This window comes from Electrona antarctica, assembly GCF_951216825.1.
Source record: "Electrona antarctica genome assembly, chromosome: 19".
Taxonomy (NCBI): Eukaryota; Metazoa; Chordata; class Actinopteri; order Myctophiformes; family Myctophidae; genus Electrona; species Electrona antarctica.
In genome coordinates, this window is record NC_136800.1 from 16,937,005 (window position 1) to 16,953,510 (window position 16,506).

The window sequence follows — 16,506 nt, forward strand, 5'->3', positions numbered from 1 at the left end:
TAAGGAATGCTATATAGAGTCTGGAACTATAGCCCCATGAGCTATGAACTATAGCCCCATGAGCTATGAACTATAGCCCCATGAGCTATGAACTATAGTCCCATGAGCTATGAACTATAGCCCCCATGAGCTGAGTAAGGAATGCTATATAGAGTTTTGAAGTATAGCCCCATGAGCTGAGTAAGGAATGCTATATAGAGTCTGGAACTATAGCCCCCATGAGCTGAGTAAGGAATGCTATATAGAGTCTGGAACTATAGCCCCATGAGCTATGAACTATAGCCCCATGAGCTATGAACTATAGCCCCATGAGCTATGAACTATAGCCCTCATGAGCTGAGTAAGGAATGCTATATAGAGTTTGGAAGTATAGCCCCATGAGCTGAGTAAGGAATGCTATATAGAGTCTGGAACTATAGCCCCATGAGCTGAGTAAGGAATGCTATATAGAGTCTGGAACTATAGCCCCCATGAGCTGAGTAAGGAATGCTATATAGAGTCTGGAATTATAGCCCCATGAGCTGAGTAAGGAATGCTATATAGAGTTAATAGAGTTTTTTGAGTGTCACAAGAGAGACTGCAGAATTAACACCAATGTCAAACATTATATTACTCAACTACAACAACTGAAGGTTGCTCATGCTCAGTCAGATTTGTACTTGAGAGATAAAGTGCTGGAGACCTGGAGTACTTGCTTTTAAAATACATGTCATGATTTAAAATACATGTCTCTTTTAAAATACATGTCTCTTTAATGTCAATGCATTGTTGTATTGACATTTTGACGTTTTCCGAAACGAAAGTAGCAGATCTACAAGCTCACAACGTGTTGCATTGACAAGTTGTGATATTGTAGATTTTCTAGTTTCACTATTTTAAATGGGGATTAAGTCGTCAACAAAGTCCTTTTTATTCTCCCCCTCAAAAGTCAAAAGTACAATATTCATCTTTGAAGTGTAGTGGAGTGAAAGTCATAAATATCCAAAATACAAATACTCAAGTCAAGTAACACAGATACTCAAAGAAAATGTTATCAGTACAAGTAAATGTACTTACTTACTACTATGTACCACTGCCTGTGAGTCCACGATTAGAGACAATTAAAAAAAAGAAAAGCAATGAAGGCTCATTATCACATCAAGTCTCATTGTGTTTCTCACTGTGTGTTTTCGATCAAACTGCCAAACGAAGTTGTATTATTAAAATAAGTTTGACAGGCAGCAAAGTCAGGTCACAGTCATATTTAAACACACTACATTCAAACAGGCTCTGTCTGCAGCACTTCAGTGTGTCCACATGTACATCATGGTTTGAAGTCACAGTAATCTGAGATGGGGCATCGCCGTCAGACCACAAATGGGTCAACACATTCGGCTCAATCGATGGTACAACTTGCACAACATCAGTTGTTGTGCCAAACGGAAGCGGCTGCATTCAGGTTATTGATTCCTTTCTAACGTTCATTGGATGTCAGTCTAATAATCAGAGGAGTATCCAGAACCCTGGAGGCCTCGACATAGCTGGGAGAACTCCTTCACGATCTCCTTCACACGACGTTTGTTTGCCTGTTCCCTGAAGGAAAGAAATTAAACGAAATACATATGTCAGTGGGTTGTGCCTCGTTTCCCTAATGTGGTAATATATTGATACAATTGATACTGTAATATTAAATATTGATAGAATGTTACTTGGTACCAAACTAATGCTTAAGATGTCTGCATTTTTGTGATGTTGGCAAGGCTAAAAAAGGCCCCATCCTGTTTACTCTCATTTAAATATTAAATATGGGGGCAGAATAAAATTGTTCGAACCGATGGTTTTAAGCAATAATCTAATGAACGCAGATCATCAGTAGGTGTATCAGATTCAGTTTCATTCAGTCAGGGGGGAGGTGTTTGCTCTGGATTTTCATCTTTTGACCCGTCACCTCTCCCTTCAACTTCAAATATGAGTATATGACCTTGTACACATAATTATTGTGGAAAAACCTGGTGGCGTAAGTGAAAAGGTGAGGTTGTATAAGTCAAACGTTGGAGGTTTGAATCAATCTTGGTCCGGGTAAATCTTTATTTTTCAAATAATTATCTTAATGGTTTAATTCGACCAATCAGCTGCCGTTGGCTGTTGAAAAGGCTTCATGTCCTGTGTTTGTTTACCTGAGCAGCTGCTGGCTGAAAGCATCCTTCTGCTCCATGGACACCTGTACGGAGGGGAACCCAGGAGCCTGCAGGCTCTCCTTCAGCCACTGCGACAGCAGGGACGGACAGTGTCTGTTCAGACTGTACAGCACCTCCGAGTAGTGCTCCGTCAGGCTGCGTGCAGCCCCACCTCCCACTGCCTGAAGGAGGAAGGCCAAGAGAAACAATTAGACGCTGCCTTCCATCAGATTCAGAACTCTAGGGTCGGGATCCGGAAACCAGAGGAATCGGAGGAACCGGATCCAACATTGATGCAGGAACAGCGATATATATACTCTACGTTTATATTATTTGAATGTATTTGCTTCTTGTTGTTCATCATTCAGTGTTTATTCCTTATAAAAATAGAGCCCAGTTTTGAACATGTCTCATTGCTGAAGGAATGATGCCCATGCAGCTACCCTACAAAGTGAATGAGTTAAAAGCAGCATGTCTTTGTATCAGGTAAAGTCGAGACAAGTTCACCTCCAGAATAGTCTCTATCAGTAGCTTTCCATCCCTCTGCAGTACATCGCCAACAGGGGGCACACTTGCACAGTGAGACAACAGCTCTGTCTGTCATGGATAGAGAAGAGAGCAAACAGATTGATGTGATTTCAGCATTTTTCTCATAGATGTCTTGGAGTAGAAGTATAAAATATTGAAGTTGAAATACTTAAGTACAGTGAAAGTATCTTGAAATTATACTTAAGTACGGTGCTTGAGTAAATATACTTTACACCACTGAATTAAAGTGACTTGTTTAATTGAACACTGCATGTTTATATTAAGGACTTACAAAGAACAGACTGGCTGCTTTGACTGTGGGCGTCTCTGGAAACTTGAATGACAGAATCCCTGAATAAAGGAGAGATGTGCTTGTAAGAGCGGAAAGGCTAGATGCAAAGATTTCTAAAAGTCTATAATTTGCTTTGTTGTACATAATATTTGTGTACATCGAAATCACAATAAAGCTTATTTCTATTGTGGTCCCATGATGGTTTGTACATGGTCCATATCTAGGTATTAGCTCTGGGTGCTAAATTAGCTCAGGAAAAATGCAATCAATCACGTTTTTAGTTTTTACCCAAAGTATACCGATAATCACGTCATTTAATGTGTAGGACAGACATGATACTCACCACAGTAAAACAATGCTTTAATATCCAAATGCTCAGACAAGTACAAATCCGGTTTCCTTTTCAGGATCTATAACAATCAAGGATATAAAAAGAAATTAACCAGATGTTTCTGTCTGACACAGATATATGCTATATACAGTGTACATTAAATACTGTACTGAAATTTACATCAACTAACCTGAGCATGAAGCTGCATAAACGATTCTGCAATATCAGGGTGATCCCTTGGGCCTGTACATCACAGGTCAGTAACATCAGCTTTGCAAACAAAAACAAAAAGGTAAAATATTCATCTAATTGGATGATAATTGTTTACCTTGCTGAAAAATGGCGAGAGTAGTGGATGTCAACAGTTCAGTGAGGCCTTTAATGGAAGAGAGGTGTTCTTTTTCTCCCGAAAATATGTGAACCATCTACAACGAGACAGAGTTGTACTTTAAGCACTTTCAACCGCCATGCCCAAAGAGTCAGAGAGCAAAAATAGCAGATCTACAAGCTCACATCTTGTTAGCTTGTAGAGTGGAGCTGTGGAGCGGCTATTTTTGCTGTGCGATGCGGTCATACGACAAAGAATAATACAATATAGGGTTTAAGTGGTTTAGTACCTCATGAACCGCTGGTCTAATATGTAAGGAAAATTGGACTATGAAAACACTGTGAAATCCCTGGCTCCTAGATATGGAGGTAATCTTTCTTTCCCGTGTACAGAGACAGTAATGTGTTGGGAATCTGGGCTCTGCGCTACAGAGACCCACCTGGCGTGCGAGATCCAGAGCCGAGGCTTGTGGGAAGGCGCTGTAGATCTGTCCCAGCATCTGGCTCAGCTGCGCCACCATGGGGCCAAAGTCATGTAGCAGGGTCCGGACAGACTTCTCAAATACCCCGCACACCGCCTGTGGGGGTACAGGAACTGTGAGAAAGTGTGAGTCAGCACACAGGCAGGTAGGCAGGCAGGCAGGCAGGCAGGCAGGCAGGCAGGCAGACAGACAGACAGACAGACAGACAGACAGACAGACAGACAGACAGACAGACAGACTTCTTACCTCCACTACGTCTGAGTCATCAAGCCACTTGCTGAGGATGGTGTTTATCAGTGTGAACACTTCCTGTAACACGATCACCACCTGAAAAAAAAAAGCCTTGTTTCTTAACCAATTAAGACCTGAAGCCTACAAGTCTACAAATGCCTTCTATCTGTCGTTCTCAAACGTTTTCATGTCAAGGACACCCCAAATTGATATATATTTGATCGCAGACCCCCATCTGAATTTTTTTTGAACCAGGGACCCCCAGAAGAGAAAAAAAGAAGAAGGGGAAAAAAGCACTTTCAAGATTTTTCAAAAATAGCAGATGTACAAGCTTGCAGCACTGTACAAAGTGACGCGCTGTCACTTTGAATAGCCAACGCAAAAATCTACAATGACACAGATGCTTTCCCAGTTTTAATGGGTTTAACAGAACATTCAAGTGTTTCACCTGCTCCTTGAATAAGGCAATAATTCACTGATGCCATGCTTTAGACTTAGAGGTCTATTCATATACTGTAAACTGGTTATTGAGACTGTATTTAAAAGAGTGTGACTGCAGCACATTATTTAGCTGGACAATGCTAGAGGCAGCTGAGCTTACTTTTGTGTACAATAATGCAGCAGCCATGAGCAGCCATAAGCAGTAGAATAAAGATGGTTGTGACATAGAATGTTTTATTCATGTAATATAAATAATGGATCCAGGCGGGGGCGACACAGTCTTATTCAGAGACAGAATTTGACATATTTAGAGTGTGTGCCCCAGTTGTACTATGGCAACCACTTTCAACCTGGCGTCCTATTTTGGGCATGTCTAATTGGCTTGGGGGGATGTATATAAAACAAATATAGATCCAATTATTAAATTACAGAAAAGAGCTTAGAATAATAAACAAACCTTGAATCAACAAATCTATTATTCATAAAGTCCTGCATAATTTTGAATTAAGTGAGATCACTTCAAAACCTTGGAAATATCTTTTTGTGCCAATAGTAAAGGCCTTCCAGCTTGCATTCAACGTCTTTTTGAACTAAGACTAGAAGGAAGGTATCATTTAAGAGGGTTATGAATTTTTAAAACACATAAAAAAGCAAAAACTAATGTAAAAGCTAGATGTGTTTCAGTTTTGGGTGTTAAGTTATGGAATAGCTTTAGTGATGGGTTGAAATTGTGTAAATCTCAGGGGAGATTTAAAAAAAAAGCCTAGAAAAGTAAAATAATTCAGGGGTACAGTTTTGAGTAAAACATTTTCTTTCTTTCATTTTTTTCCTTTTATCTTGCAGCATATTTTAAGTTTTGTAAAGGTTATACGCAAAGAATAAGCATTGTTTGGGCTTCAGCCTATTCTTTTTGAATTTGTCATTGAATTTGGATTTCGTGTGTGAGTTGCTTGGATATGTACATTTCTTTTCTTTTTTTATATAATGCAATGTCCAAACAATGCAAATCTATTTTGTTTTGTTTTTCTTTTGTCTTACAGGGTTGGGCGTGACCTGGGAAGGCATAGCTCGGGCGGGGCCAGGTCCTTCAAAACTCTCCGTCTGTCTGTTGATGTCTAGAGTGGTGAAGAGACTGGACAACATGCCCAGAATATGGATGATAGACACCTTACTGCTGGGGCTGGGCTGCAGACACAGGAAGAGAGGGCAAAGTATGAGAACGGAACCAAGCAAGGTTCGGTGCATCACAGTAGGAGCACTGGAGCAGCTCGGACAAATTATAGCATTTTTTTTAAAGGCACCCTAAATAATAAAATGCTTCGCTCTTCAAGGTTAATAAATAGCATTCTCCTTATGCCATCGCCATTATCCCTATCTCCATCATCATCGTCGTCGTCGTCATCATCATCAATCGTCAACACCACGACCAACAACATAGTTACTAACCACTTGTGCAAAATTACTAGCTTACTCATTTTCATTACAGCGCCATTATTTACTGAAATATATACAGGATTCTCTGTTGCATACATGTATTAATAGTATTATATATTTTATCCTGTTTTTGAGCAATGCTAACCGCTCCAACAAGTGACTTTGTGTGCATGTTAATTCCACCCCCAATTCCCATTCAAGTCAACGGCAAAATAAATGACTATATGATGTCATGTACTTGATAGTGGGTGCAGCAGATCAACTCATCAACGGCACCGCTCACTTCACACTGGGGTGTGATTTTTATTATCACTGATTATCAGCAAACAAGCAAAAGGCAAATTCCCACGTGTAGCCTACAGTCTACTCTATTCTATTCTATTTTATCATTCACTCACATCATGTACTGTGCCAGTGTTTATCTGTGTGTTTTACCTGTTCCAGTGCCAGTGTTTCCAGTCTCTGGACATGAGGGCTGATGAGGGAGTGGAGGCTGCCAAGAATCTCTTCCACAGGCATGGCAGACAGTAGGAAACCCAGAGCCTGCATGAGCCACATGCACTGGCTGCTCTGCACAGGTGTGCACGTACACACGCACAAACAAACGCACGGACGCACGGACGCACGCACACAGAAACAGAATTGATTGATTGATTGATTGAAGAATTTATTAACAGTTTGCAGAATTACAGTACATTTCAAGCACAAACTCAATACAAAGGCTGTTAACTGTGAGTGGACGACCCAATTAAGCATTACACTTGTTTCCAACAGGGTCCACCATGTTCAAATCATCAAAACATTTAGAGACGTACAAATAGACACTTCTATAGACAGAACAGGAATTCATCAAAAAGGAGGTAAAAAGGGAAAAGAAATATATACAGTGAGGGGAAAGAAGGGGGGGGCGGGGGGGGATTCAGATTTTACGGGGGCCAGTTTCGAATTGCAGCCATCCGTAGGTGCCCTTTGAGAGCGGTTTTGAAGGAGTCAAGGGATTCGCATGTCTTAATGACAGTTGGTAGGGCGTTCCACATTTTGGTGGCATAGGAGCGAAAAGAATTTAGTCCCTTGTTTGTGCCGAATCTGGGTTGTACATGGTTCGTTGCACTCCCTCTGGTGTTGTGGGTGTGGACTTCGTTAACATTAAGGAAGTATCTAGACAGGTACATGGGTATCTTGGTGGTGTATCGAATCTTGTGGACCAGACCCATTGCAAGATGCTGTACTCTGTCGTCGACCCTAAGCCATTCCAGCCTGTCGAAGTGGGCAGGGGTGAGGTGGGTTCGGGGGGCTAGATCAAGTAGGAGCCTGACCAGTTTGTTTTGGGAAGTCTGGAGCCTGGTTTTAAGGGCCTTTGAGGTGCTGTGGTACCAGGAGACACAGAAACAGACACACACACACACACACACACACACACACACACACACACGCATGAGAACGCCCCATGCACGCACACACGCACGCACATATGCACGCACACACATACACACACACACACACATACACACACACACACACACACACACACACACACACACACACACACACACACACACACACACACACAAACCAATGTTGTACAGACATACAAGGAGATACATCACAAGCTGTATTCTGAAAGCTGAATTCAGATCAAGTTGGAACAGCACTGACCTTATGAATGTCTTTAAGCAGTACGTCCTGTGAAAAGAGAACAAACATGTATCAGTGTTTTTACTGCAGTATACCAAATACAATACCAAATACTGGGTTTGTCACAGTCATAACATTTTACTTTACGATTAATTGTCAGACGAATAGTTACGATTGACAATTTAATTGTGTTTTTAGCATTGAACATTGGAACCTAACTACAAATTACATTTCTGTTTGGCTTTTAGGCTTAGTAAAACATGGAAACAATTATGCAAAAATAACTACGATTATCTCGAATAATTGATTGATTCTGTAATAACTGTGACAGGCCTACTGCAGTGGTTGTCAACATGTTGTTTTGGGACATGGTCGGGACCCCCGGGGGGCCCCACATGATTTTGGGGATGACAGTGAAGTGACAGCACTTGCCCTAGCCTTGACGACCTTGCAGGCATATGCAAAGGCTAAAATGTAATTTAGATGGGATGTTACGTAGACAGATGCCAGGTCAATTGTAGACCTGGCATCCTATAGTGCGTATACTTTTTAATGTACTGATTATTGATATTTTTAATATTACTGTTTAGACTGATCGGTTCTTGATTTACATATGATCCTAGATTAATATTTCTATGCATTACCTTGTGTATTCCTTGCTTACTGTAAAGAACGTCTGTTAAATGCCTAAATTGTAAACTGTAAAAATGTTAAGACCTTTTTGATACCTAAAAACTAATTACTGCATCTAAAGTATACAAACTAGGCCTGGGCCATGGCTCAGTGGTCCAGGCACCTTGGCTGGTAATCCAGCCTGGCAGTGTGCTGCGGGTTCGACTCCCGATCCCGATGGCCTTTACTGCATGTCTTCCCCCCATCTCTCTCCCCATTTCCTGTCAGCCTACTGTCTGTCCCTCCATAAAATATATAAAATAAAGGCGAAAGCCACAAAAAAAAAAAAACATTTAAAGTATACAAACTACTATAAAAACTGTTTGGCCAAATTGACAAATAAATATCACCTCGCAACACGAGGCGTTGTGAACTTGCAGATCTATTTTCACGATATGTATCTGTCGAACCGAGTCAAATTAAAGGTAATGCCTACATTCCAAATAATTGAATATGTTATTATTTGGGGGGTTCACGGTCTGAAAAGGTTGGGAAGCAGTGGCCTAGTACTGTACCTGTGACACATTCATGATGTCAGGCAGGAAGGGGCTGAGGTCATAGCGACACTCCCTGCAGATCCTCTTCAGCGTGGACACACTGGACACTGACAGCTCTGCCTTCACCAGGCCCTGCAGCACCATGGGCAACACACTGCCCAGCATCACTGGATGGTCAGCCAGCCACTCTGCTAGAGAGCCTGCATACACACGGTACAACAAGAGACAGCAGAACAAGCGCTTGTGTGAAACAGAGAATGAGTGGGAGAGAGATGAAGGGAAGGCAGAAAGAAGGAGACAGAGAAGAAAGAGAAGAAAAGAAGCAAATAAACAAAAGAATAATGAAATAAAGAAACAGAAAGACAACAAAATAATAAAAGAAACAAAGAGACGACAATGAAAGAGACAATTAAGAAAGAAAGGGCAGTGATAGAGAGAAAGATGAACAAAGAAGGGCAAACAAAATAAGGGAGGATGGTCAACTCTGAAGGACTCAATGAAAGAGTATGAACAGTACAGTACAGTATGTGTATAAATACACTACATTAAGTAACCATTGTGTATAATAGATATTTAAAGATACATGTCCCTTGTTTCCAGTATAGTATATACTGTAGAATGTAGATGTAGCCACGGCGAACATGTACATACACACCTATGGTGTACATGACTGTGTCAGCCAGCATGACGTTGCTGATGTTGATTCTTGGTATTAAGCCAATGAGGCCAGGAATGACATCAGAGTAGTTGATGTCTATGGTCTCTGCTATCGACTGGAAGCCAAATAACAACGCCTCTGTGTCCTAGAGAGAGACCATTAAGAGAGAGAGAGAGAGAGAGAGAGAGAGAGAGAGAGAGAGAGGAATACAACCACCTTAAGGAATACAAATCATTGTGTGTACACTGTTTATACCCTACACTGTTTACAGCAAATTACCTCGCTACATAGAAATACATTTGAATACATTTCTGCTACTTTTCGCAAATGTGTTTTATACTAAGTGAAAGCAAAAACATTGAAATACTGCTGTCAACAAGTATAAAGCCTAACGTCTCCTATTTATATTGAATATTTATTTGTACATACATTGTTTTATCTTGATTGTTTTGTTCCACTTTTGCTTTGGCAATGTAAACGTATGTTTTCTCATGCCAATAAAGGTAATTTGAATTGAATTGAATAGAGGGTATGCACATCCCCAAAGTCAATGGCAAATCGAGTGGCAAAGTTTAACGTCGTTTAACATTGTTTAATACAATCAGATAGGACTTTTCTGTTTGGATGTATGCATACCCTCTATACAGAATTGAAAGAGAGACAGAGACAGACCGATTATTCTAAAACCTAAGTTTTCTGTTTTCTTTTTTTTAAGTATGCTGCTACATGTATAGCAACAACTAATGAGACACAGAGGTAGCTCCCGGATTGAAAGGTATAACAATCAAAATGGGTTTAAACAGGAATTTTTACATTAGTTAGGATAATTTATTAGGAATTAAATAATATAATAATAATAAATAATATAATGTAAAATAATATGTAAATATCAACCATGCACATTGATTACTACTTCGGTAAAAGCAACACAAAAGTGTAATTGTTTGAAACCCACTGAATATTTGATACCAACTATTTCAGTTGAGTGAGGCTATCCATGTGTACCTGCCATGTGGCTGAGTGTTCTGGATCCATCAGCAGTCTGCCCAGCCTATCGTAGAGGTTACTGAGAAGCTCCGCGCCCAGCATCTCATACACATACATCAGAGTGTCGGAGATGTCCACTCTGTCATGCCAGACACAAAGGAAACACGTTCATTCTACAGTTGGGTGCCACCGATATTGTCCCTTATCATTTGACCCATTTAGGCCTGACCTCAAAACCTTTAAAAATCCTTCTAAATCCTGAAAAAATCCTTCAAAATTTTCACGATTTTTCAAAAATAGCAGACTTACAAGCTCGTAACGCGCCACTCGGTGGCGCGCTATGAGCTTGTAGATCTGCTATTTTTCAATAGCTAAATTATAACATAATGTTTAAAACACCAAAAGGGGTTCCCGCCCAAAATGGGTTAACTGTCCTTTTGCGCAGATCACGCAAACCTCAGCAAAAAGAAAAGGACAATATCGATGGCCTCCAACTGTACATGTCGAGGACGCATCATTCATTTGCCATTTTGCCAAGTTGTGTGGGATTTATGTCTGATGCTATTTTACAAAGGGACTTACATTCTAGTTGCATGTTGCATGTTTGAATCAGAGATTAAAAGGTTCAGTAGACAGGTTAGAGCCCTCAACCAGCTGAACAGAAAGACTCATTCCAATGATGCTGAACAAGTTATCTTTTCTATTTCTTTTGGGTCATTTAACCACTAAAGACGGATTCATATTTTGTTGTAGACGGTGTCACGTGCATGGCGGAAATAGATCTACAAGATCACAACACGTTGCATCGTGTTGCAAGTCACAACGATGTGTTGTGGCCTTACAGATCGGCTATTTTCAACGTAAGTATAACAGGCCTAGGCTATTTCTGAGAACCTTTGCCTTAATACCATAACCAAAACGGGAACCCCTTTTGGTGTTTATAGCATTATGTTATACTTTAGCTATTGAAAAATAGTAGATCTACAAGCTCACAAGCTTATAGGTCTGCTATTTTTGAAAACCCCTGAAAAGGTGGCGCAAATCTTTGACTATTTATTCTTTCACAGTGAACGTTTTTATCTCAAATCTTTGCTTCTGGGGGGGTTCCTGTAACAACAAATTGGGGGTCGGCGGCCAATTACAGATAATTCTGTGGGTCCTTGACATGACAAAAAGGTTGAGCACCAGTGACACAGAAACATAGTTTTTTAAGAAAACTGTTAGGATTTAGAATACTTTTTTTTAAATCAACCTCAGTCCAAAATGTGTTAATGTGGTTTCTTTGCCACTCCCCCAGGTGGTACCTGTAGATCCTGAAGTGCTCCTTGTCGTCAGAGGACCAGGAAGTGTACTCCTCCTGGGATGGATAGTGAGACTTATGGAGCAGCACGTCCACCAACTGGAAGTAGACAGGTCTGTAGACCTGCAGGTACACTGCCTGCTTGTCCTCCTCAAAGGACAAGATGTCATCCTGACCACGCAGGGGGGGACAATGACACAATCAACACAAACAAACTGAGTGATGTTGATGTTGTCTGCATTTATTTTTCTTCCGACAAATACATTTGTTCTACAAACATAAACACACACTGTACAAATGATCAAATACTGAATGAATGTTATATGTAAATAGCTGAAGTTCAGGAGGATTAAGTAGCAGAACGTCATACAACCAACACTGTTTAAGACTGTTATTCTCTACCTGCAGAGTGTACCAGAAGGTGAGAGTGAGCGAGCTGGTGGTCTCGTTGACTGGGTAGTGCCCGGGGATGCCCGTACAGGACAGGATCATGTTGACCAGCGACAGGTAGCTCTGCCAGTGCTCCACCTGATCCAGTAAAACCCTGTCACGTGCAGAAAGAAAGAAAGAAAGAAAGAGTAACACTTGCTATGCATCCCATGTCTAGCCTGGGATCAGGCTGGACCCCAGGCTATCCCATGTCTAGCCTGGGATCAGGCTGGACCCCAGGCTATCCCATGTCTAGCCTGGGATCAGGCTGGACCCCAGGCTATCCCATGTCTATAATGCATAAGGCATTATAATATGCTTATATCACTGTATAATTAAAGCGAACTCATAAATAATCATAATGCTTTAGAACAATAATCACATTAAATCATTTCTCACATTACATTTTGAACACATGCGGATTTCGAACTATTAGGAGCAATGGGGAAATGTCATTAATGTGCAGTTATGGGTTAAGTGTATAGCACAGGTACACCTCGACACATGACTAGGTGTACTGGGCGACAAACTGGCGACATTCAGTTTACCAGACGAGACAGCCATGAGTTTATAATGTGCATGCATGCATGCACAAGTGTGTGGGTGTGTGGGTGTACCTGGAGTGTGTTTCCCCCAGAGCAACAGCGATGCGACAGATGCCATGTGACGTCTCCATGTCCCCATCCTGAGCTGCTGACTTCAGCCGCTCATGAAGACTCAACACCAGGGGTATGAGGCTGACCAGAGCATCAGTGTACCTGCGCACGCACGCACACACACACACACACACACACACACACACACACACACACACACACACACACACACACACACACACACACACACACACACACACACACACACACACACACACACACACACACACACACACACACACACACACACACACACACACACACACACACACAGAAGACTCAACACCAGGGGTATGAGGTTGACAACAGCATCGGTGTACCTGCCTACTAGAGCTGCAACTATCGATTATTTTCTTAGCAATTATTCCATCGATGACTTTTTCGATTAATCTGCAGACAATCGAGAAGCTACGTTTAAAAACATATTTGCCACACACACACACACACACACGTGCACGCTCGCATAATGACACACACTGATCATGACCACTGTCTGCACCAAGCAACCCGAAAAAACCACAGTCGACCAAGATGACATAGGGCGTGTTCCAGAAAGAGCAGACTGGGTGAGTGTACAATACAGTTTCAGCTTCACCCATGCTGATAGCTACTCAGATGGTTATGATAATCATATTGGGGGAGGTTAGGGGTTGAGTGAGTGTCTTGCTCAGGGACACTTCGACACATAGGCCATGGCAGACCGGGAGGTGACCTTCTGATTGCCAGACTCTAAACCATTAGGGTCCATTTGGTTCCATTCCACACCCTCAGAGGGAAATTAACACTCAGGTACAGTAGGTCTGCGTGAGAACACATCTCTCACCTCTGGCAGTCAGGCTGCGAGATAACATTCACTATGGTCTCCACAGCCGTGTCAAAGAGCTCCGGGTCCGACAGTGCAGTGAAACAGTCCTGAAGCAGAGCCTGGGTCTCACTCAGAGGCACGTCCACGCCCACCCAGCTGGAGAGACAACGCAACACCCTCTCCTTCACCTGTGTGCAGTGGGGGAGAGCAACCAAGTTCTTATGTACAATTCTGAGGTACTTTTACTGTACTTAACTTGCATGTTTCCATTTCAGATATACTTTATGCTGCTACTCAACTACATCTCAGAGGCAAATATAATTCTCCAAAGCATTCACATGCTCATTTCTTCACCTGTGTGGAGGAGTCCTGTTCCTGCAGCAGCTGGCGCAGCACAGGACTCACCACCACCCACTCCCCAGCCAAGGCCTCCCTTAGCTGGGCACGGCGGACCTGAGCCAGCCGGCTGCTCTGGAACTCCTCTGGCAGCACGGTGAGAAGCTCCAGCAGTGCCAGGCGGTGGCTGCGGGGCCTCTCTTCTGTCCCGGGAGACCCACCACCACCATCTGAACCGGCCTCATCCGGCTGAAACACCCTCACCATGTCTGCCACAGGCTGGGACCAGGCCTGGGGAATCAGGTTAAGGGCCAAGGAGGACAGGGCCACACACAGCCTGGTAAGCACCATCTTGGGCCCTGAGGAAAAGTGGGAGATGTGGGAGAGGAGCTGCAGCCTCAGGCTCTGATGCTGGTCGCTGGAGAGGTCATTCCAGTGACGGGAGATCTTGATGTGAAGGGTGCTGGCGCCAAAGAACTGAACCTCTGGGAGCTGGTTCATGACATGGTTAAAGGAGATGTTATGACTGTCGCATGACATGGCTATAATAACATTGTGTTGACTATTCATCAGTTTTCCTTGTATTTGTTTAGTTGACCTTTATTCATATAGTTGAATCTTTTTGAAACATTTTAACAACACAAATCTTGTATGAGGCCGGGCCCCCATGACGTGACGTGAAAAAATAACCGCTTCTGTGTCCAAAATCTGTGACGTGAAAAAAGAACCACTGCTGTGTCCAATATATAGAGCCAAAGGTCCATACTGTACCTTGTCTGGGCTGAGCAGGGCCCAACAGAAGTGCCATGCCTGTGCGGAGGCCTGGGCCTGGCTTAGCCACTTCTGGGCCAGATTCTTATGGTCCATAAGCGGGTCATAATACAGCTGGTTGAGAGCCTGGAGAACAGGAGGAGATGAGGAGAGCCAGTGAATTCATTGTTCGCAGAGTACAAAATGTCTAACATGTATAACATATATGGTACGTAACAGCATGCGTTACTTTAAGCAAGGATTAGGCTACTGATACTTTGACAACTGTACAAAGAATTGCCCACGTGCGGAGGTGGTCGATGGCCATTTGAAAGAAAGGAGTAAAAGAATATGTGTTGTCCATGGCAACAAATCCAAAGCACAAGGCAATAGTTATTATTAGGACAGCATATGCCTTGTAACTGGTGTCATGTTACAAGAGGTCCTAATGCCTGCAAAACACTGTTAAATTACAATATACAGTATAGTTTAACTTGTATTTTGTTTATCGTGCCACTTATTGTTTTGTAGTTATTTCCATAATTGAATCAAAGTTTGCAGCAGTATGTATGAATGGGTCAATATGTAGAAGTGGGATATTGTGAATGATAAGATTTGGTATAGACACTTAATTGCTGTAATGCAATGTAAAGGCATTAATTACAGTGCCTTTGATTTCCTTTCGTTGACAACTTGAACTCACCGACTCCACGTTTTCCACATTTATCTCCAACTCAGCTGGGCTTTGTTCTGTACTGGCTGGGTCCATTTCAGTAAAACAGACCCAATAATGATAGGCTATAATTCAGGCTTGAGAGATGCTGGGCTGTTTTGGTTGTCAAGGCACCTGCTGTCTGATGTTTCTGGGAGCCAATTAGAGAAAACGTTGTCAAAAACATTCAATATAGTCACAACAATGACGAGGCAATCATTTGGTTAACCATCCTGCAGGGCACATGCGCGCAAACTTGAAGAAACAGTCTGTGAAACACTGACCTCTTTAGGGAGAATAGGGACTTAGCCTGTCTGTATCGTCGATATCTACATCACTGAGTAAAGACCACCCGCTGCGTCAACGATGGAACCTCTCTGAAAGTAGCTATACACAAACGAAAACAAGTTAGACTAGCCTACTTTCTTTCTATGGCCGAATGCTCAAACAGCGTTCCAATACGCGGCGCGCCTGACAGCTGCGACCCTCTCTGACGCACTGACAGCTGAGGGGGTGTCTCCATATCCCCTCTATCCCAGCCGCCCTCACCTCACGACACTGCATGGGGGGCTATAGTCAAATAAATATGTTTAAATATAGGCCTATATATTTTTTTTAAGATAACACACAGCGATGAGGTGAATTATTCTGCCCACAGACAGATTAATGTAGCCTATATATCCAGCGCACTAACAGCATGAATCCGCTGTCCTTGAGTCGAGTAGAGTAGACTGTAAAGCCTGCCTTTAGCCCTAAAATAGCCGACCTACAAGCCCACAACGCGTAGCATCCGCGACCCGATGTGGGCTTGGAGGTCTGCTATGTTCGATGCGCGACATCACCGTCG

General features: G+C 42.4%; 1 protein-coding gene across 2 annotated transcripts; it reads right to left on the bottom strand.

Annotated features, from left to right (window-relative positions):
• Positions 1 to 891: 891 nt before the first annotated feature.
• On the bottom strand, positions 892 to 16,500 carry LOC306943551 (importin-13-like). Of its 2 annotated transcripts, XM_079529948.1 has the most exons (22): positions 15,651 to 16,494; positions 14,969 to 15,094; positions 14,216 to 14,689; positions 13,880 to 14,049; positions 13,018 to 13,158; positions 12,374 to 12,515; positions 11,976 to 12,142; positions 10,690 to 10,810; positions 9,682 to 9,829; positions 9,045 to 9,226; positions 7,879 to 7,905; positions 6,658 to 6,792; positions 5,827 to 5,973; positions 4,363 to 4,443; positions 4,075 to 4,212; positions 3,636 to 3,732; positions 3,498 to 3,550; positions 3,320 to 3,386; positions 2,977 to 3,035; positions 2,664 to 2,753; positions 2,157 to 2,338; positions 892 to 1,572 (listed from the first exon to the last, which is right to left on the bottom strand). In XM_079529948.1, the coding sequence occupies exons 1-22, from the start codon at positions 15,714 to 15,716 to the stop codon at positions 1,476 to 1,478; spliced, it is 2,910 nt and encodes a 969-aa protein (XP_079386074.1). In that variant the 5' UTR covers positions 15,717 to 16,494; the 3' UTR covers positions 892 to 1,475. The 2 variants fall into 2 exon arrangements, 1 of the variants encoding a protein (XP_079386074.1); XR_013792423.1 differs by lacking the exons at positions 892 to 1,572; positions 2,157 to 2,338; positions 2,664 to 2,753; positions 3,636 to 3,732 and having other exon boundaries at positions 3,498 to 3,577; positions 15,651 to 16,500.
• Between the last annotated feature and the right edge of the window lie 6 nt (positions 16,501 to 16,506).